Consider the following 17,167-nt stretch of genomic DNA (forward strand, 5'->3'; position numbering starts at 1 on the left):
TTAGCGTGATTCCAGCCACTGAGCCATGTAGGTTGAGAAGGTCCAGGTTTCTTGGAAAGAGAGCAACCTGTTAAGTATTTGCTGGTCAAGATGCTTGATAAGCAGAGTAGGAGGTGTAGGTGCCTCACCATGTCGTCGAGTGTTTCGTTCTTTCCAAAGGTTGTGAACTGAGGTCTGAAAGGCGTAACGTAGAAGAAACAAGGTCGTCTTCCCCAAAGACGTATCTGTAAGAAGAGCCATATTTGTTGTCCAATCAGTAGAAAAACTACGAGCAAGCAACTTTGAAGTGAGACCGGTCCAAACTTCAGCCGAATAAGGACAGGAGAAGAAGAGATGGTCTCTCATTTCATGTGGTGCAGTACATAAGGAGCAGGATGTATCAATCCGAGAGTTCCAAATCTGCATTCGATCACCTGTTGTTAAACGGTTGAGTGTGGCTAACCAAACCATAACTGAGAATTTGGGCGTGGCGTGAGAGAACCAGATGCCAGCCGCCCACGACCTTCTCTGCCCCAGAGTTCGAATACTCTCCCAGGTTTCTTTAGCATTGAACTTTGCCTTGAAGTGGTCTCCTTTACCTCGCCAGAGAATTACATCCTCTGCTTCCACTACTGCTCTGCTACGAACGGTTGCTAGTACTGTCTCTATTTGGTTCAGATGATCTACTCGATGGTGGCGTTGGCGATGAGAGAGGACATCCACTACCGTGGCATGGAGACTAATTCCCAGATCAAGTGTGCCTCTCAGGCCTGTAAGGTCAAGTAAGCGTCCCAGCGGTGCCCAATTATCATGCCAGAAGGAGATGGCCTCTCCATTTTTAACCTCGTACCTAACGAAATCGACAGCTAAGGTACGATATTTAAGCAGCTTTCGCCACATCTAGGAACTATAAGTAGTATTGGTTGGGATAGACCAAAAAGAACCTTTGCGGAGGAGGTAAACCCGAAGCCATATTACCCAAAGGGACTTTGATGCTAAAAGTCTCCATTTCAGCTTGAGACAACACACCTTGTTGATTTCTTTTAAAGAACGGAATCCCAAACCTTCCTCTTCCTTGGGAAGACACACATCAGTCCATGAGACCTTTGCTTTTCTTACATTTAAGGAGGACCCTGACCACAAAAAAGCAGAGAGCATGCTATCAATCGACTTGATACAAGCGTTTGGTAAGCGAAATGGAGACATCCAGAAGTTTGTCAAGCTATAAATGACTGAGCCAATGAGTTGGAGCCGACCCGCAAAAGATATGTATCTCCCTGTCCAACTGCCAAATTTTTCTCTGATTCTTTCTAGGAGTGGTGCATAGTCTGACGTTGTCATTCGCTTGGTTAGAAGGGGCAAGCCAAGATAAAGGACAGGTAGGGTACCTGATGCGAATGAAAAAAAGTGGAGAATCGCTTCTTGATCACATGCTTTAACCCCAGCCATGCAGAGAGTAGACTTCTCCAAAATGATATTTAAACCTGAAACTTCTGAAAATTCGCTGAAAACATGGAGAATGCCTTCTATGGATGTTTTAGTTCCATCTGAGAATACCAATAAATCATCAGCAAAACACAAATGGGTGAGGCCAATATTTTGACATCTCGGGTGATATCCTATCCGCCGTTCTGATGCTGCTTGATCAAGTTTTGCCGACAACACTTGCATACAAATAACAAATAGATAAGGAGATAGAGAACAACCTTGCCGAAGTCCTCTCTCACTGCGAAATAGTTCGGACAACTCACCATTGACCTGAACAGAAAAAGAGGCCGTGGTAATACAAAGCTCAATCCAGTGAATGAATGGCGGTGGGATGTGCAGAGTGCGCAGAATATTATGCAAAAATGGCCATTGCACTGAATGAAAAGCCTTAGAGATATCTATCTTCACAGCACTTTTGGAGGATATTGTGTCTTTGTGATAATCTGCAACTATTTCAGAAGCCAAGAGGATATTCTCCATAAGGAGATGGTCCTTAACAAAAGCGGATTGGTTTGGGGAAATGAATGCCGGGAGGATCGTTTTGAGGCGATTTGCGATAATCTTTAATATGACCTTGTATGTAACATTACAACAAGAAATTGGTCTGTAATCTTTCATCTCAGTTACCTCTTTCTTCTTTGGTATAAGCGCTAGAACGGTAGTATTGACCCCCTTCGGTAAGAAACCAAACTGAAAGAAAGACTGCACTGAGGTAACAAAATCCTTCTTAAGTATGGACCATGTCTCCTGGAGGAATTCAACAGTAAAACCATCAGGCCATGGGCTTTTATCCTTTGGCATAGAGAATAGAACCGAGTGTATCTCTGTTTCGGTTACATCCTTAATCAACATGGCTTGGTCCAACGGTGAACAGTGATATCTCAACAAAGCAGATAATTCAGCCTCTGCCATACCCTAGTTATTAGGTGGTTTATAGCCAAGGAAATCTCGAAAAAAACTTACAGTATCTTGTTTGATAGTTTCTTGTGTGTCTGCTATCGAACCATTTGTACATTTTATTTCTTTGATCGAATTTCGAATCTATCTGACTTTTGCAGCATGATGAAACACCTTGTTATTCCCATCTCTCACCCTTAACCAGTGCAGTTTGGATTTCTGCTTCAAATATTTTTCCTCTAACCCCAAAACAAATAACCAGCGACTGTATGCGATTGATTCATTGCGCATGGCCTGTTCAGTGGGATTTTGCAGAGTCTCCAACTGACAGGTGCAAAGATGTGCCAAAGCTTCCTTTGTCTTCTGTTCCAGACCTCCAAGTTTCTCTCGACACAATTTTTTAATCTGCGGATTAAATGCTTTCAACTTCTTAGAAAACCGATACAAAGCTGAAGTGGAATGATATAATTGTTCAGTACTCTCCCAATATTCTTGAACCATGGGCAAGAAACTAGGGTCGCTCACCAAAGCATTTGTGAACTTGAAAGGTCGCTGTAATTTTGGCCTATCTCCCCCAAACTTGATACGGCAACGCAAGTGATCAGAGCATCCACCAACTTCAAATACTCCATATGACTGCTGATAGGCAGTAAGCCAAGTATCGTTCACAAGGATTCGATCTAGTTTCTTGCAAATAAGGCCAAACTCACGCTTGTTACACCAGGTATACAGAGGACCATGTGACTGCATATCACTGAAAGAACAATGTTCCACCACATTTTGCAAATCTCTCATTCCTTGAGGCACAACAGACATCTGATCATAGAGCGAATGCTCATCTCCCGTTAGTATTTCATTGAAATCCCCCATAACCATCCATGGTTTACCACGAAATAGTGGGGAGTCGTGATGATATTTCAAATCCTCCCACAAGACTTTCTTCTCCTCAATGCCATTTGCCACATAGACAAAAGAAACAAAAAACTCATTCACTTCCCCCTCTAATAATACTGAACAGGTAATTACCTGGCCGCTAGTATACACAGGTGTGAGTCGAACACTTGGACTCCACACCACCCAAATCCTTCCTCTGTTGTTGAAGGTATAATTTGTTATAGAAAACCAATCTGGAAAAATCGAGCCAAGAATATTAGAGGCTTTAGTCTCCCTTACCCTCGTCTCCAACAGACACCCAAACTGAAACCCATTCTTTCTTACCCATTCTCGAACAATGGAATGTTTAGACATTTTATTGAAACCACGAACATTCCAAAAGAAGCTCGACATAAATTAAAGTTGGGGGTGCAACCTACTCTGGTCTCGTGAAAGCTGAGTAGATTGAGTAGAGACATACTTATGGGAGTCTTTTGAAACTCGTGGGAGAGGTTCACGCGGAGGGATACTCGCTTTCACTCCCCGACCCTTTTTCCAATTCTTATTGCAGTAACACTTGTTGTCATCTGGTCAGAAGTAGCATTGATATCATCCATTGGATCGGCACCACAATCAAACGGAACCGCCTCCTTAGTCCCCGGTACCTCACCCTCCACATCCCTCTCCACGGCATCCTCCTCACCCGTATCACTAAGGACTGGATAGGAATTGGATAGCATCGAAACATCACCAAATTGCAGGTGACTAGTTTTCTTATGCGGATTATGCAGCAACTTATGGCCAGTTTTTTGTGGTGTGATCCACTCTTCATTCTCCTCTGTTACCTAACATGCATAATTATCACTTACAACAATCTGCACAGCTGAACCGACAGGGAGTGTTGAAAGACCAACTGCAGGAATGGTATCAACAGTTGCCACTGGTGCCTCTAGAAGAGAAGACTTCTTAGCAGAGAAGAGTTCACTTTGTGAACCGATTGCTAAACAAGCGGACTGCAGGTGTCCCCATTTGTGACAAAGACCACACTGCAGAGGCAGCCAAGGGTAAGAGTATTGAACCACAACATCCAACTCCCCCTCTTCTTCCCCAGCCAAATGAAACTCGACTGGTAAAGTCTTGGTTAAATCAGCTTCGACAAGAATTTGAGCCTCCTCAAAACTAGCACATGCCTCTGTTTTAGGGTGTAACCTTATCGGAGTATCCACTGCACTTGCTAAAAACTGTAACCCCTTGTTAGTAAACATGGTTGGCGGCACATTCTTCAACACCACCCATAGTGGGACAGATTTTAGAGCTGGCTGCGCCTCCTTTGCAAAAGGCGTCCATTTAGAAAGTAGCTTTGGAATGCCTCCAATATTCCACATACCACGTTGTAAGATTCTGTGTCTGATACTCTCGTTACGGACCCGGAGTTTAACAGTGTTGTCGTTAACCACCGTAACATCAATAAGAGATGATTTATCTCCCAATCTCCATATCTTATTGATGATCATGTGGATCTTTCCAACATGCAGTGCTTTTTCATTAAGAAACTTTCCGATAACAAAGTCTTCCCATAATGGCTTTGCATCAACAAATACATCTTTAGGAACAACCACACGCGGCTTTCCATCAACCTCTAAGATCACAAAAGCCTGTTTTGTAAACGTATGCTTCTGCGCCACCTTCAACCATAATTTTTGGTCTCCCACCACTGAATCTTTGAAGTTCCTAACTGCGTCATTCCCTCCCGATAAACCTATCTCCGCTGGTAAAACTTGAATAGAACTGCCTTGGTTCCCTTCCACCACTGGCGAGATAGCCGAAGCCATCCCTAGTGCATAGATCCCGGCGTCCTGTGGCGGCTGATCCGCCAATAACATCAAACTTGGACACAAAGCAAAAACCCTAATCGCCTTTGAGATCGTCCTCCACGTCAGCAAAAAAAAATATATATATGAAACAAAAATCAGAAATTTATTCGACTTCCGTTATGGATGAATGCTGTTGGATTTGAATGATATAGTTGAAATATCTGTCAGATATACCTTTTCAAACATGTGACATAATTTATACTATAACGAGAGATCCGAATTGAATATGTATGATGAAATTTCAAATAAGACATCTCGAAAATGCTAATATAAAATACAAAATTAGTGTCCACCTAATATGAATGAACTGGTGGTCACAAAGAAGTAAGAGCTATGTTTGTCCAATGGGAAGCATGATTAAGATAGTTAATTAGATGTTTAATTGGTAAGTAGCTTTCATGGGTTCGTTTATACGCAATTAGGTGGCTCACAATGGTCCTTAAAATGGAGATGAGAAAAAATCCCAAATTAGCTGACCTTTCGATATTAGTATGATTTAGTCGTTTAATCTAACTACTAATGCCGTAAGATCTCTACTTGTATTGTATGGGGACCGTTGGCGAACAGATCCAAAGGGTCTTAACTCTTAAGCCCAAATTGTTTGATTCGTCAAATCAGCACTGTGTTAAAGCCCACAACATACCGAACATTTTAGCTTTTATCATTAGAACAATTATAGTATTTTTTTTGGGTCAAGACTAAAAATAAGTTTACATAATTTGTTGGATGAATTCTCTCATTTAAACTATTGTAGGATGGAATATCAAGAACACAATTCTTGTTATAGTTTCGTGTATATCAAGAACACAATTCTTGTTAAACTACAGTACCCGGGGCGGAACCGGAGACGGCAAAGACTTATTGTCGTTCTGCGTCACTTGGAGAACGGAAGTCACCGTTCCAATAAATGTCACTACGACGATAACAACAGAGGCTACGATCACAAAATCCCAAATTAGCTGACCTTTCTTGACAAGCAAGTCAACATCTTGCTCGCTGTCGATGAGGAAATCCAAAAAGGCGATGTAGTTACAAACATAAGCAGTGAGAGGGTAATGACATTGCTCAAGTGCCATTAAATTCCTCATAACCCTCTCGGTGTAGTCATCTGCTGTGAAACAAGGCAAAAACAAGATTCCACGCTCGAATTTAATCACCAATGATACATCACTTCCCTCATACATATTCACAAAATCCACCCCCGCACTGTCAAGTTTGTCTGCGCTGGCCAGCCTCGTTATGTTTTTTGGTGTCTCTGCCAAGACTCTACTAATTCGTTCTTCTTTCAAATCAAGTGTTTCCACGCGGACACGCCGAAACAAATCTCTAAAATGTCGGAACTTAACTCCCCTTCCGATCTTTCCTTCAAAGTTAAATACTCGAAGGGTAAGATCACGGAACGTTACCTCAGTTTTAATAGTTAAGAAAAAGGGTTCAAAGAGACTATCTAAAAGGGAATAAGGAAGTTGGTTCTCAAGCAAGATTAGGTCTTCGAAAATAGCGGTTATGAGAGAAGGCGCAGCAAAAATAATATCTCCTTTCGTGTTGGTGTTTCGACTTTCGACCCCAGTGAAGAACTTTAGTATGAAAATCGAGTCGAGGAGCATCATTTCCACGAACTCCGATGATTTGATCCAGTCCGTTGATTCGGAGTAGCTTTCTCTTATGCATTTCTCATCTCTTACGTTGATGTTCCTGAACCTTTCAATAGTTTCATCCCCGAATGTATTTGCAATACTATTAAGGTACTTCTTCTTGTGAAGCTCCATGTTTATATAGTCCAAATATCTTGGAGAAAAAGAAGAAAAAAAACAAATTAGCCTTATTATATGGAAAAAAAAATCCGAATGTTTGCTTTGCGTGAAACTTCAAAATAAACTTTAGCTGTGTATATGTATGTACCTCGGATCGGTTTTGTAGAGCTCGAGGGCTTTAGCTTTCTTAGAATGGTGGAGAGGACCGATCAGAAGCATTTGGGGAGTGTAAGCCTCGAGGTTCACTCTCCGTAACCGGTATGGCACTCTATAGATACAACAATACTCGTGGCTAAACGAAGAAGGCCAAAGACCGGGAATCTTCTCGTACAGTTTAGTCGTGGACCAAACATTAGCTTTGTGATCTGCTCCGTGTGTAAATCCAGCTTCACTCTCATTGAAGTGATCTGGCAACTTGAGTACGTTGTATTTTGCTTTCAGCTAATTTTCCAGATATGTGGTGTATATTATTTCTATTGGTTTTCTAGGTTCCTCAGTGACTACTTGTGTACACATAAATTATAACTTGCTAAATGCATTATCAGTAGTGGATAACATACCTATTTGCATTTTTGGATATCTCTCCTAATTTAGTTTTAGCATTATGATAGTTTTAATACGTATTTGTACGTAAGACTTAAGTTAAATAAATTTCATAAAACATAAGTTAAAGTTATTTGGTTTTGGTCATACCTGGGCCATGATGAATGTTGTCGATAAGTGGTAAGCTTCTGAATTATTTTTGTTAAAATAATGTTGTAATTTGGATTATAATAGGTACTAGGGATTTATATCAAGATTACAAAAAGGACATGAGTGTGAAGCTATCTTTACCCAAGTATTTTTATATTGCTTCCGACCTCGGGAAAACATCATCCCAACTTTTCTAATTTCTATTCTCTTTTTATTTGCTGTTGTTTTCATCATCCTTCGAGCAAAGAATTATACTGTCAGGATTGAGACAAAAAAACAAAAACAAATAAAGTCCAACGCGGAACACATTGGATCATCCAATGTTTTCTCACACAAGTTTCTAATGTTTAGTGGTATAAGTTTATTTATATATGGAACAATATATATAAACATGATTTTGAATGCTCCCAAATATAAATACTTAATTTGTTGGAGTATCCTCTTCTCATGTATCTACTCGAGATTTCAGCATTCTGTTTGTGTCTTTCAAGTCTGTCCAAGACTAATTTTACGATAAAGGATATAATATCTGTTAACAAACTAATATGATATGTTAACCACTAACGAGAACGAACTAATGTGTATGTTCTTGAAATTAAGCAAATGCTTTTTAAGTATCAAACTAGTCTCTCTCGGCCACTCAATTCCACAACATTCTATTTGAGAAACGAAAAGACATCAGTGTTTATTGTGTTTGTTATTATTTATTTGATAGATGTATCATGAAATAAAGAATAAAAATACTATTAACCAAGACATGACACGGACCTTCATCTAATTAATACAGTATATACTTTTAATGAATGCTCTGTCAGGAGGTGATGATTTTTCTCTTGCAAAATGAACGTGAATCCTATTTCAATTTTTTTTTTTTTGAATTTAATATTAAATTATAAGTAAATCTATCATTTGAACTATGTCGATGATGTAGAATGTTTAACCCATGATTCAACAAATACATGAGAATGTCTTATCCCACAGGCCACATTTACAGTTTTAAACAAAAAAAAAAATCAATTATATGAATAAAAAGACTAATTCTCTAGAGAGCAGTTAGAAATACATTTATTTTTATAATTATTTAAGTGCATGACATCATAGAATTACATTTTTGTGCTCAGTTACAGTAAATTGTTATTATATATATATATATAAATATATATTTGCAGTAATTCAATTTAATATTTGCAATGAAATTATGACAACTAGTAAATTAAATTACTATTTTCGATGTAAATTTCTAATTTATTTATTTATTAACTTTTAATCCCTCCGTTTCATAATATAGGATGTTTAGAGAAATATTTTTGTTTCGTAATATAAGATACTTTCAAATTTCTATGCAAATTTTATATTAATTTTATATTTTATATTATTCAGTCTTGTTTATAATTGGTTAAACTTTTTAAAAGTAACTATTTCTTAATATGCATGTTTTAACTAAAACATCCTATATTTTGTAACGGAGGGAATATAAAAAATCTCATCTAAACACAATTTCCGGTGGTTCAATGATTGGAAAATTCATCTTAAAGATGGTGGACCAGAGTTTAATTTTTGGAAATGCAATTTCAATAATAGTTGGATCACTATATAAACACATTAAACTGCAAGGACACCCAAGTTTTTTTCACATGTATGAAAGTGATTATATCGATCTTAAAGTATTCACTTCTATCACTCTTTGGTCTTGTATATTTTCATTTTTGCATCTTCTAGAACCAATTTTTTAACGATCAATATTAAAGAATTAGTTACTAAGATAATAGAGGCTAAAACTAAAATTGCCATTGTCAATGCATTAACGAATATGTAACCCTTCAATACTAGATAACAAATATGTGTGTTGTAGCAGTGTGCGTGGGTAGCCGCGTGAACACACCCATAACTCTAGTATCTATGGCAATAAATACGTTTATACCAAAATTGTATATATATATATATATATATATATATATATATACATTTGTTTGGTCAAGAAATGAGAAACGAGATATATTGCTTCACGAGAAGTACTCAAAAACAACAAATAAGATGGAATATATTTTAATATTTGGTTTTGTTTGGGCACTAATGTTGATCATAAAGGCTGATGCCACTAGAGTTCATGGAGTTAGAGGAATTGCCATAAACCAAGAATCTGGTTTTGATGAGAACTATGTGGTTACATGGGGACAAGATCATGTCTTAAAATCCAACCAAGGCAAAGAAGTTCAGCTTACCATGGATTATTTTTCAGGTTCTTTGATTTTTTATATTGTTTTTTTAATTTCCATTTTAAGATACAATCTTATGATGTTGTTCTTAGAATCATGTCACACACGTATAGGTTCTGGCTTTGAGTCCAAAAACCACTACGGATCAGGATTTTTCCAAATGAGAATTAAAGTGTTTGGAAACGATTCTTCTGGCGTTGTCACTGCCTTTTACGTTCGTATTTGTTTTATTCTTTCTCCTTTTAGAATAATCATTTTATATGGATCTCAATTAGCATTTAGCAACATTTGTGACACTTTGTTATGTATATATTTGTGAAATATTCGTTATAGTTGACTTCGAAAGGAGACACCCACGACGAGGTTGACTTTGAGTTCTTGGGGAACGTAGAAGGAAAACCAATAACGTTACAGACAAATGTGTACACCGAAGGTAGAGGAAACAGAGAACAAAGGTTTGATCTTTGGTTCGATCCCACCATTGACTACCACAATTATGGCATTCTTTGGAATCCATACCATATAGTGTACGTATTTATTTATTATTATTTGATACCTATTTTTTTTTTTTATGAATACTAAATGATTGTCACCTTATGTGCTAGTTTTTTGTTTGTTTGTAAAAGTTAATTTAAAAGTTTTCGTGTGATTTTTTTTTACATAATTAAACAGAATGATTATTGATATATTTGATGTATAAATATAATGACAATTGCCCATATATATATATATATATATATAATTAATGACAAGATGATTTGATAATAGGTTTTACGTGGACAGTATCCCAATAAGAGTGTTCAATAACAACACAAGCAATGGCGTGAACTATCCATCGAAGCCTATGCAAGTAGTGAGTAGTTTGTGGAATGGAGAAAACTGGGCAAGAGATGGTGGTAAAACCAAGATTAATTGGACCTATGCTCCTTTCAAGGCACATTTCCAAGGTTTCTCGGACTCCGGTTGTCACGTCGATGATCCAAGTAACAATTCCAAAGCTTGCGGTTCATCAATATATTGGTGGAACACGATGATGCTAAGTGTCTTCGAGCAGAAGGTCTACAAGACTGTAAGAGAGAAATATATGAACTATGACTATTGTTCTGATCAAGCTAGATTTTCTGTTCTTCCTAGTGAATGTCGATATAATTAAGTACAATAACAAATATCGTTTTATCCGAATTCATTGTTTGATTTTTTTTTTGCGGTCAAAGTTACTAGCGTAAAATTTGTGCTAGCTAGTGTCATTGTTGTTACTACCCGAATTCTAATCCCAAATTTCTGCTAGTGTTCATTTTGAACAAACCAGCTGATCGAAAGTAGATACATATATACTTAGAGAAGTAAAGAAGTTTTTTGGTGTAACAATCTTTCATTTGAGACTGTTGTGAATACCATAGTTTTATCTAAATTGGAATCTTATAAACTATAATGCCTTCCCTACTTTTAAGTTATATTCCATCATTGTTCATGGACCCATTACTCCCAAACACACTCGATTTGTATTTGTTGCATGATTTCACACATATTTGGCTAGTATCAACCGCCATATATCAGTATGTAACAATTAATTAATTAATTTTTTTTTTTTGTCAAACAGCTTCCATTGAAATTAAAGTCTCAAATGAGTTAGGTTCATACAACAAGGTACAAGATAAATAAAGAGAAATATAGATAAAAGCTCCATGAGTTTTCCAACTTTACCAAGGTTAGCAATATTTGAAAAATCTGTTGAAGCCAGAACAAATTCGTCTTTGAAGCCAAGCTTCACGAGATCCTCGACCAGCGATTGGTCACAAGTGGCTCTAGCGGATAACACAGTCGAGCTTGAAGAAGAATGCTTTTCGGAGGGGAACACTTAAAAGGCTTTTCGCCAATTTGAGAGGGCTAACAAAAATAGGGACAAAGTCCTTCAAACTTTTAAGATCAAACCTCATGTTCCTAGAAGAAGCTACAATCAGGATGTGGGTGATGGGTGTCAAACTGTAACAAAGCAGGTGGGTCCTCCCTTACATGAAGCTTATGGCTATGGAGGTTAAGGAAATCCACACAAACCTTGTAGCCGGTTTGACCCTGAGAGATGAGATCAGACCCAAGCGTTCTATCTAGTGGTGGTAAGTGACCAAAGGGGTCAATGAGGACAAGCCTCAGATGCAACCAACCTGGCGGGACAGATTCAGGGTTTGCCTTAAATAATGCATACATCCATGGATCATTAGGCAACTGGCCTCGACAATCATATCTATCAAGCGATTCTGAGGACAACACAGCTCTGCTACCGAGGGAATCTCGACTTGACCAAGCAGAAACCGGAACTAGAGAATCTGTGCTTGACATAATTCTACTACAGAGCGATCTAGGTAGAGGAGTTCTACAACTAGAGTTCCAATGTCGGATAGGGACCAGCAGGATTGCACCATCATACAACGATGTCCAAGATATTAGTCTATCAACAACGATTCTGGGAGGGTTCATACTCGGTACAAAAATAGAGAGTAGGGCAGTGGCTTCAAACGCAGCACAACACACAAAATTCGAGCAAAATATACCTCCACAATGATTTATTATTAAGCTTCCTGTTGGATATGGGTTTTGCCCCCAACATTACAGAAGCCCAAACAGAAGATCTTAGAGAGTTTCGGGCCTGAAGTCTTGGATCTGGCCAATCTGGCCGCAAGGGAAAAATCGTCATTTTACGGAGGAACAGAGGAAACCCTAGGTCACTGGCCCACTATATATATCAGATGTCATTGTCAGAAAAAGGGATCCACTTTTCTGGCAATTAGAGAGAGAAGAGCTTTTATATTCGTATTAACTGCGCTTAGCTCCTTAATTGTCATTTTCTGTAAACACTCTCTTCAACTCAACGTTAATAAAAGGACCAGTTCCGATTTATCCCCATTGATATTCATATTATTTATATTGTCGATTTCATACATCAACAATTTGGCGTCCACCGTGGGGCTAGACGAAATCCTTTCATTTGACGAATAAAGTTTGAAGACAAAGTCGTTTTCGGAAAACCAGCATCATGTCTCATACCGATCTCTCCAGCAACAAAGGCGTCGACTCTTCCGCACCACGCTCTCCCGCATCTCGTATCGTATCTCCCAGGCCAACCATATGGGGCTGCACCCGCTCGAGGACGAACCAGCTACAAGGCAACAATCCAACTGACCGCGAAGCCGTAGGCGCTACGCGTGTCGCTCCAACCAATGGCTTAGCCAATGGCGCTATTCCTCCGGAACGTGTAGCCGTAGGCGACAATCCAATCGACCGCGAAGCCGTAGACGCTACGCGCGTTGCTCGACCAAATGGGGTGGCTGATGACAGTACTCCTCTTGATCGCGCTGCTAACGGTGTCACCCCAACTGACCACGCAGCCGCAAGCGCTACTGGACACGCGCGTAGAGGCGTCACTATCAGTCAGGCCGCGCTCAGGCCGCGCTCGATCAAGCTGTTCAAAGAACCCTGGACCGGATGAGTGGACAAGCCGTGCAAATGATGTCTCCAGGACCAACCAATCACTCAAGACGCCATTGGCCACAATCTGAAGCTCGACACATGCGAGACGAAGACACGATGGCACCACGCATTCCGCGAGCTGAACACAATACTTCGCGTGCTGAGCATAACCCTCTGCGAGCTGGACAAAACACTCTACGAGCTGAACACAATACTCCGCGAGGAACGCACCACGCCAACGAAAGGCCCCGACTTTTGTCGATGGTTGTTGGACCCAATGGCAAGCAACCGAGAGTGCATTTCTAAACTGACCAAATGCTCACGGATCAACGTGCTGGGCCGAATCAACCCAAGAGCGCAGAAAATCGCGCCCTGCAGCAGGAGCTTCATCAGATGCTAGCTCAGTTGAAGAAAATTACGTCGCAGATGCACCGCGTAACAAGCGCAGCACCAGAGCTCGAGAGTGTGCTAGCGGGGACGCGACGTTCGCCTTTCACTACAAGAGTATCAGGCGTTAGAGTAAGACGCAACCCCAATACCAACAAGAGGAAGCCGATACCATACGACGGTAGGGGTGATCCCACTGTCTTCCTTAAGTCGATGTCCATCCATATCGGTAGTTCGTACTTTTCACCAGAAGAGGAAGACGCTTGAAGTTGTCAACTGTTCGTCGAGAGCTTAACCGGTGAAGCGTTGAACTGGTTTTCAAGGCTGAAGGCCAATTCGATCGATGGCTATGAGGCACTCACAACTGCCTTCCTTCAACATCACCAATGCTTCATGCATGTCCCTGCGTCGAATGCCGACTTATGGAGAATGCACCAGAAGCACAACGAGTCGCGGTGAACTTTCATGGCCAGATTCAGAGGAGTCGTATCTCAGCTTGCCATCAGCGACGACACTGCAATAGGAGCTCTAAAGAACGCGCTTGCCCACAGAACCAGGTTCAAGGAAGACCTAACAATTCTACCCGTCACATCCTTGGGGAGAGTCCTTGCACGCGCAAACCGATACATCGAGGTGGAGGAAGACCAAGGAAAAGAAAACCTCAATTAAACTGACGTTGTAGAGAAAGCACCCGAAAAAGCCCTGAGCTCGAAAAACAAAGCTGTGCAAGAGTACTATGAGCCTTGCCAGCATTACAATAAAGAATACGCCAAAGGCGAGAAAGGAAGGAAGGCAACAATGTTTGCTATCGATGGAAACGAGCAACAGCAAGACAAGCGCTGGAATAAGTATGATGGTGTAACTGATGGCCCTACCTTCAAAGGCAATCGAGGTTATTGCGAATTCCACAAATTTGGCGGACATTCCACAGAGGATTGCAAAACACTTCAATACCTTCTTCTTCACAAGTACAAAAGAGGTGACATCGATATAGAGCGAGAACAGAGAAAGGTTAACACGCATAAGGATAACCCGTACTGTTTAGCAGACCAACAACAACACGAAAGGCAGCGTGAAGAGGAGGCAGCAGCCCAAAACGAACGAGCACGAGCACAACATGACCGAGCACGAGAAATCGCTCGCCTGCCCCCTCCCCCAAATAGAATCCATGATGCGGAAGAACACAATGAACCACCAGGTCCTCGCCGAAGGATCAACATGATCATGGGCGGCTTGTCAACATGCCGCGACTCTGTTCGATCAATCCAAGCTTACTGCCGCGAAGCAGAAGCAAAGCGTAACTGGCCCTCCCATAGCAACACTTTTAAGCGGTCTTCCGAACCAATTACGTTTACTGAGAAGGACGCGCGCAACGCTAGTCCGAACAATGATCCGCTCGTCATAGAAATGGGAATTGGGGAAAGATTGGTGAAAAGAATTCTTATTGACACTGGAAGCTTGGTCAACGTGATATTCAAGGATGTACTGATTCAAATGGAGATTGATCTCCGCAACACGACACATGAAACACAGCCTCTGACAGGATTCGGTGGAGATACTATAATGACAGTTGGAGCCATAAAACTTCCAATTTACGTTGGCGGCACGATGCAATGTTTCAACTTCGCAATCGTGGATAAACCCATTGTTTAGAACGTCATTGTTGGAACACCAGTGCGTCAAGTTTCCAAATGCATACGGAATCGTTATGATACGCGGAGATCCTCTGATGGCACGAACCTCCTTCATTATTGAGAAGAAGATGCGAAACGCAAGGGAATTTGTGATCGCCGAATCACAGCCTCCACGAGATGCACGCACCCGCCCCCAAAAGAATCCGTCGTCCAAGTCAATGTAGATTTGTCTGATCCTAAGCGCTGCGTCGGGATAGGTGTTGAGCTACCAATCGCTCTAAGGGACGAACTCGTTCAGTTCTTACAAAAAAATGCAACCACGTTCGCCTGGTCGATAGACCATATGACCGGGATTGATCCTGGTATTACCAGCCACAAACTCAACGTCGATCCAACTTATAAGCCCGTTAAGCAAAAGCGTCGAAAGCTCAGTGCGGAACGAACAACTGTAGTCAATGACGAGGTACGGAAGCTACTTGATGCGGGATCAATTACTGAAGTTCACTATCCAGACTGGCTAAGTAATCCAGTCGTGGTGAAGAAGAAGAACGGTACATGGAGAGTGTGCGTCGACTTCACAGACCTGAACAAAGCTTGTCCGAAAGACAGTTTTCATCTTTCGCGCATTGATCAGCTAGTCGAAGCCACAGCTGGAAACGAACTGCTATCTTTCATGGACGCGTTCTCGGGCTAGAACCAGATAATGATGCACAAGGACGACCGAGAGAAGACTGCATTCATTACCGAGCAAGACACTTTCTGTTACAGGGTCATGCCTTTTGGGCTGAAAAACGCAGGAGCAACGTATCAACGCTTGGTAAACCGGATGTTTGCAAGTCAACTTGGTAGAACCATAGAAGTCTACATCGACGATATGCTCGTCAAATCAGCTCAGGCCAAAGACCATGTCACACACCTAAAATAGTGTTTCGAGATACTCAACAAGTATAACATGAAACTGAACTCGGTGAAATGCACTTTTGGCGTTACTTCCGGCGAATTCTTGGGGTATCTTGTTATGAATCGCGGGATAGAAGCAAATCCGAAGCAGATTTCAGCAATCAACAACCTTCCATCTCCAAGAAATACCAGCGAGGTGCAACGCCTTACCGAGTGCATTGCCGCACTGAATCGCTTCATCTCTCGCTCAACGGACAAGTGCTTGCCATTTTACCAACTCCTTCGCGGAAATATACGTTTCGAGTGGGATGAGAAGTGCGAACTGGCATTCAAACAACTGAAAGATTACTTATCATCTCCGCCAGTCCTAGCAAAACCTAAGCTATGAGAAACTTTGTATCTCTACATCGCAAGCTCTTGTTCAGCTGTAAGCGGCGTACTGGTAAGAGAGGATCGAGGAGAGCAACATCCTATCTTCTATGTAAGTAAGACTCTCAATGGCGCCGAACTCCGATATCCGACTCTGGAGAAATTGGCATACGATGTCGTAATATGAGCTCGCAAGCTCCGCCCGTACTTTCAATCTCAAACTGTTGAAGTTCTGACGAATCAGCCTCTACGGACAATCCTGCACAGTCCAAGTCAATCAGGCCGCCTGGCGAAGTGGGCAGTGGAATTAAGCGAGTACAACATTGACAACAAAAACCACACTTGCGCCAAGTCGCAAGTCCTCACAGATTTTCTGGTTGAGCTCTCTCCAGTCGCAAGTCCCCTTCATGCGATGGGCGATGGATATTGTCGGGCCGCTAAAACCATCTAACCAAAAGAAGTATCTCCTGATCATGACGAATTACTTTACCAAATGGGTTGAAGCAGAATCATATGTCTCGCTTGAAGCCAATGAAGTCCAGAATTTTGTTTGGAAAAACATCATATGCAGACATGGACTTCCATACGAATCGTATGTGACAACGGCCCCCAATTCATCTCCTTAAGCTTCGAAGGAT

The 17,167-nt window shown here is 41.0% G+C and overlaps 4 protein-coding genes across 4 annotated transcripts; 1 reads left to right on the top strand and 3 right to left on the bottom strand.

Moving 5' to 3' along the window:
• Positions 1-879, bottom strand: LOC147925168 (uncharacterized). Its single transcript, XM_087492511.1, has one exon. The coding sequence runs from the start codon at positions 877-879 to the stop codon at positions 1-3; it is 879 nt and encodes a 292-aa protein (XP_087348637.1).
• Positions 880-2,508: 1,629 nt separating this feature from the next.
• Positions 2,509-3,612, bottom strand: LOC104753440 (uncharacterized). Its single transcript, XM_010475694.2, has one exon. It carries the CDS (start codon positions 3,610-3,612, stop codon positions 2,509-2,511), a length of 1,104 nt encoding a protein of 367 aa, XP_010473996.2.
• Positions 3,613-5,751: 2,139 nt separating this feature from the next.
• Positions 5,752-7,677, bottom strand: LOC104750008 (UPF0481 protein At3g47200-like). The gene is made up of 3 exons (XM_010471740.2): positions 7,559-7,677; positions 7,014-7,279; positions 5,752-6,899 (listed from the first exon to the last, which is right to left on the bottom strand). Exons 1-3 carry the CDS (start codon positions 7,565-7,567, stop codon positions 5,933-5,935), a joined length of 1,242 nt encoding a protein of 413 aa, XP_010470042.1. The 5' UTR covers positions 7,568-7,677; the 3' UTR covers positions 5,752-5,932.
• A 1,863-nt stretch (positions 7,678-9,540) lies between these two features.
• Positions 9,541-11,011, top strand: LOC104750009 (putative xyloglucan endotransglucosylase/hydrolase protein 1). The gene is made up of 4 exons (XM_010471741.3): positions 9,541-9,797; positions 9,888-9,988; positions 10,108-10,301; positions 10,543-11,011. The coding sequence occupies exons 1-4, from the start codon at positions 9,593-9,595 to the stop codon at positions 10,925-10,927; spliced, it is 885 nt and encodes a 294-aa protein (XP_010470043.3). The 5' UTR covers positions 9,541-9,592; the 3' UTR covers positions 10,928-11,011.
• Positions 11,012-17,167: the final 6,156 nt, after the last annotated feature.

This window comes from Camelina sativa, chromosome 16 (genome assembly GCF_030686135.1).
Source record: "Camelina sativa cultivar CO46 ecotype springtype chromosome 16, ASM3068613v1".
Taxonomy (NCBI): Eukaryota; Viridiplantae; Streptophyta; class Magnoliopsida; order Brassicales; family Brassicaceae; genus Camelina; species Camelina sativa.

Bases quoted from the DNA above. Each gene is read 5' to 3' on its own strand.
- LOC147925168 (XM_087492511.1), bottom strand. From the start codon at position 879: ATGTGGCGAAAGCTGCTTAAATATCGTACCTTAGCTGTCGATTTCGTT.
- LOC104753440 (XM_010475694.2), bottom strand. From the start codon at position 3,612: ATGTCTAAACATTCCATTGTTCGAGAATGGGTAAGAAAGAATGGGTTT.
- LOC104750008 (XM_010471740.2), bottom strand. The intron at 6,900-7,013 runs GTACATACATAT...TTTTTCTCCAAG, and splicing joins CTCTACAAAACCGATCCGAG to ATATTTGGACTATATAAACA.
- LOC104750009 (XM_010471741.3), top strand. From the start codon at position 9,593: ATGGAATATATTTTAATATTTGGTTTTGTTTGGGCACTAATGTTGATC. The intron at 9,798-9,887 runs GTTCTTTGATTT...ACACACGTATAG, and splicing joins TACCATGGATTATTTTTCAG to GTTCTGGCTTTGAGTCCAAA. The intron at 10,302-10,542 runs GTACGTATTTAT...ATTTGATAATAG, and splicing joins TGGAATCCATACCATATAGT to GTTTTACGTGGACAGTATCC.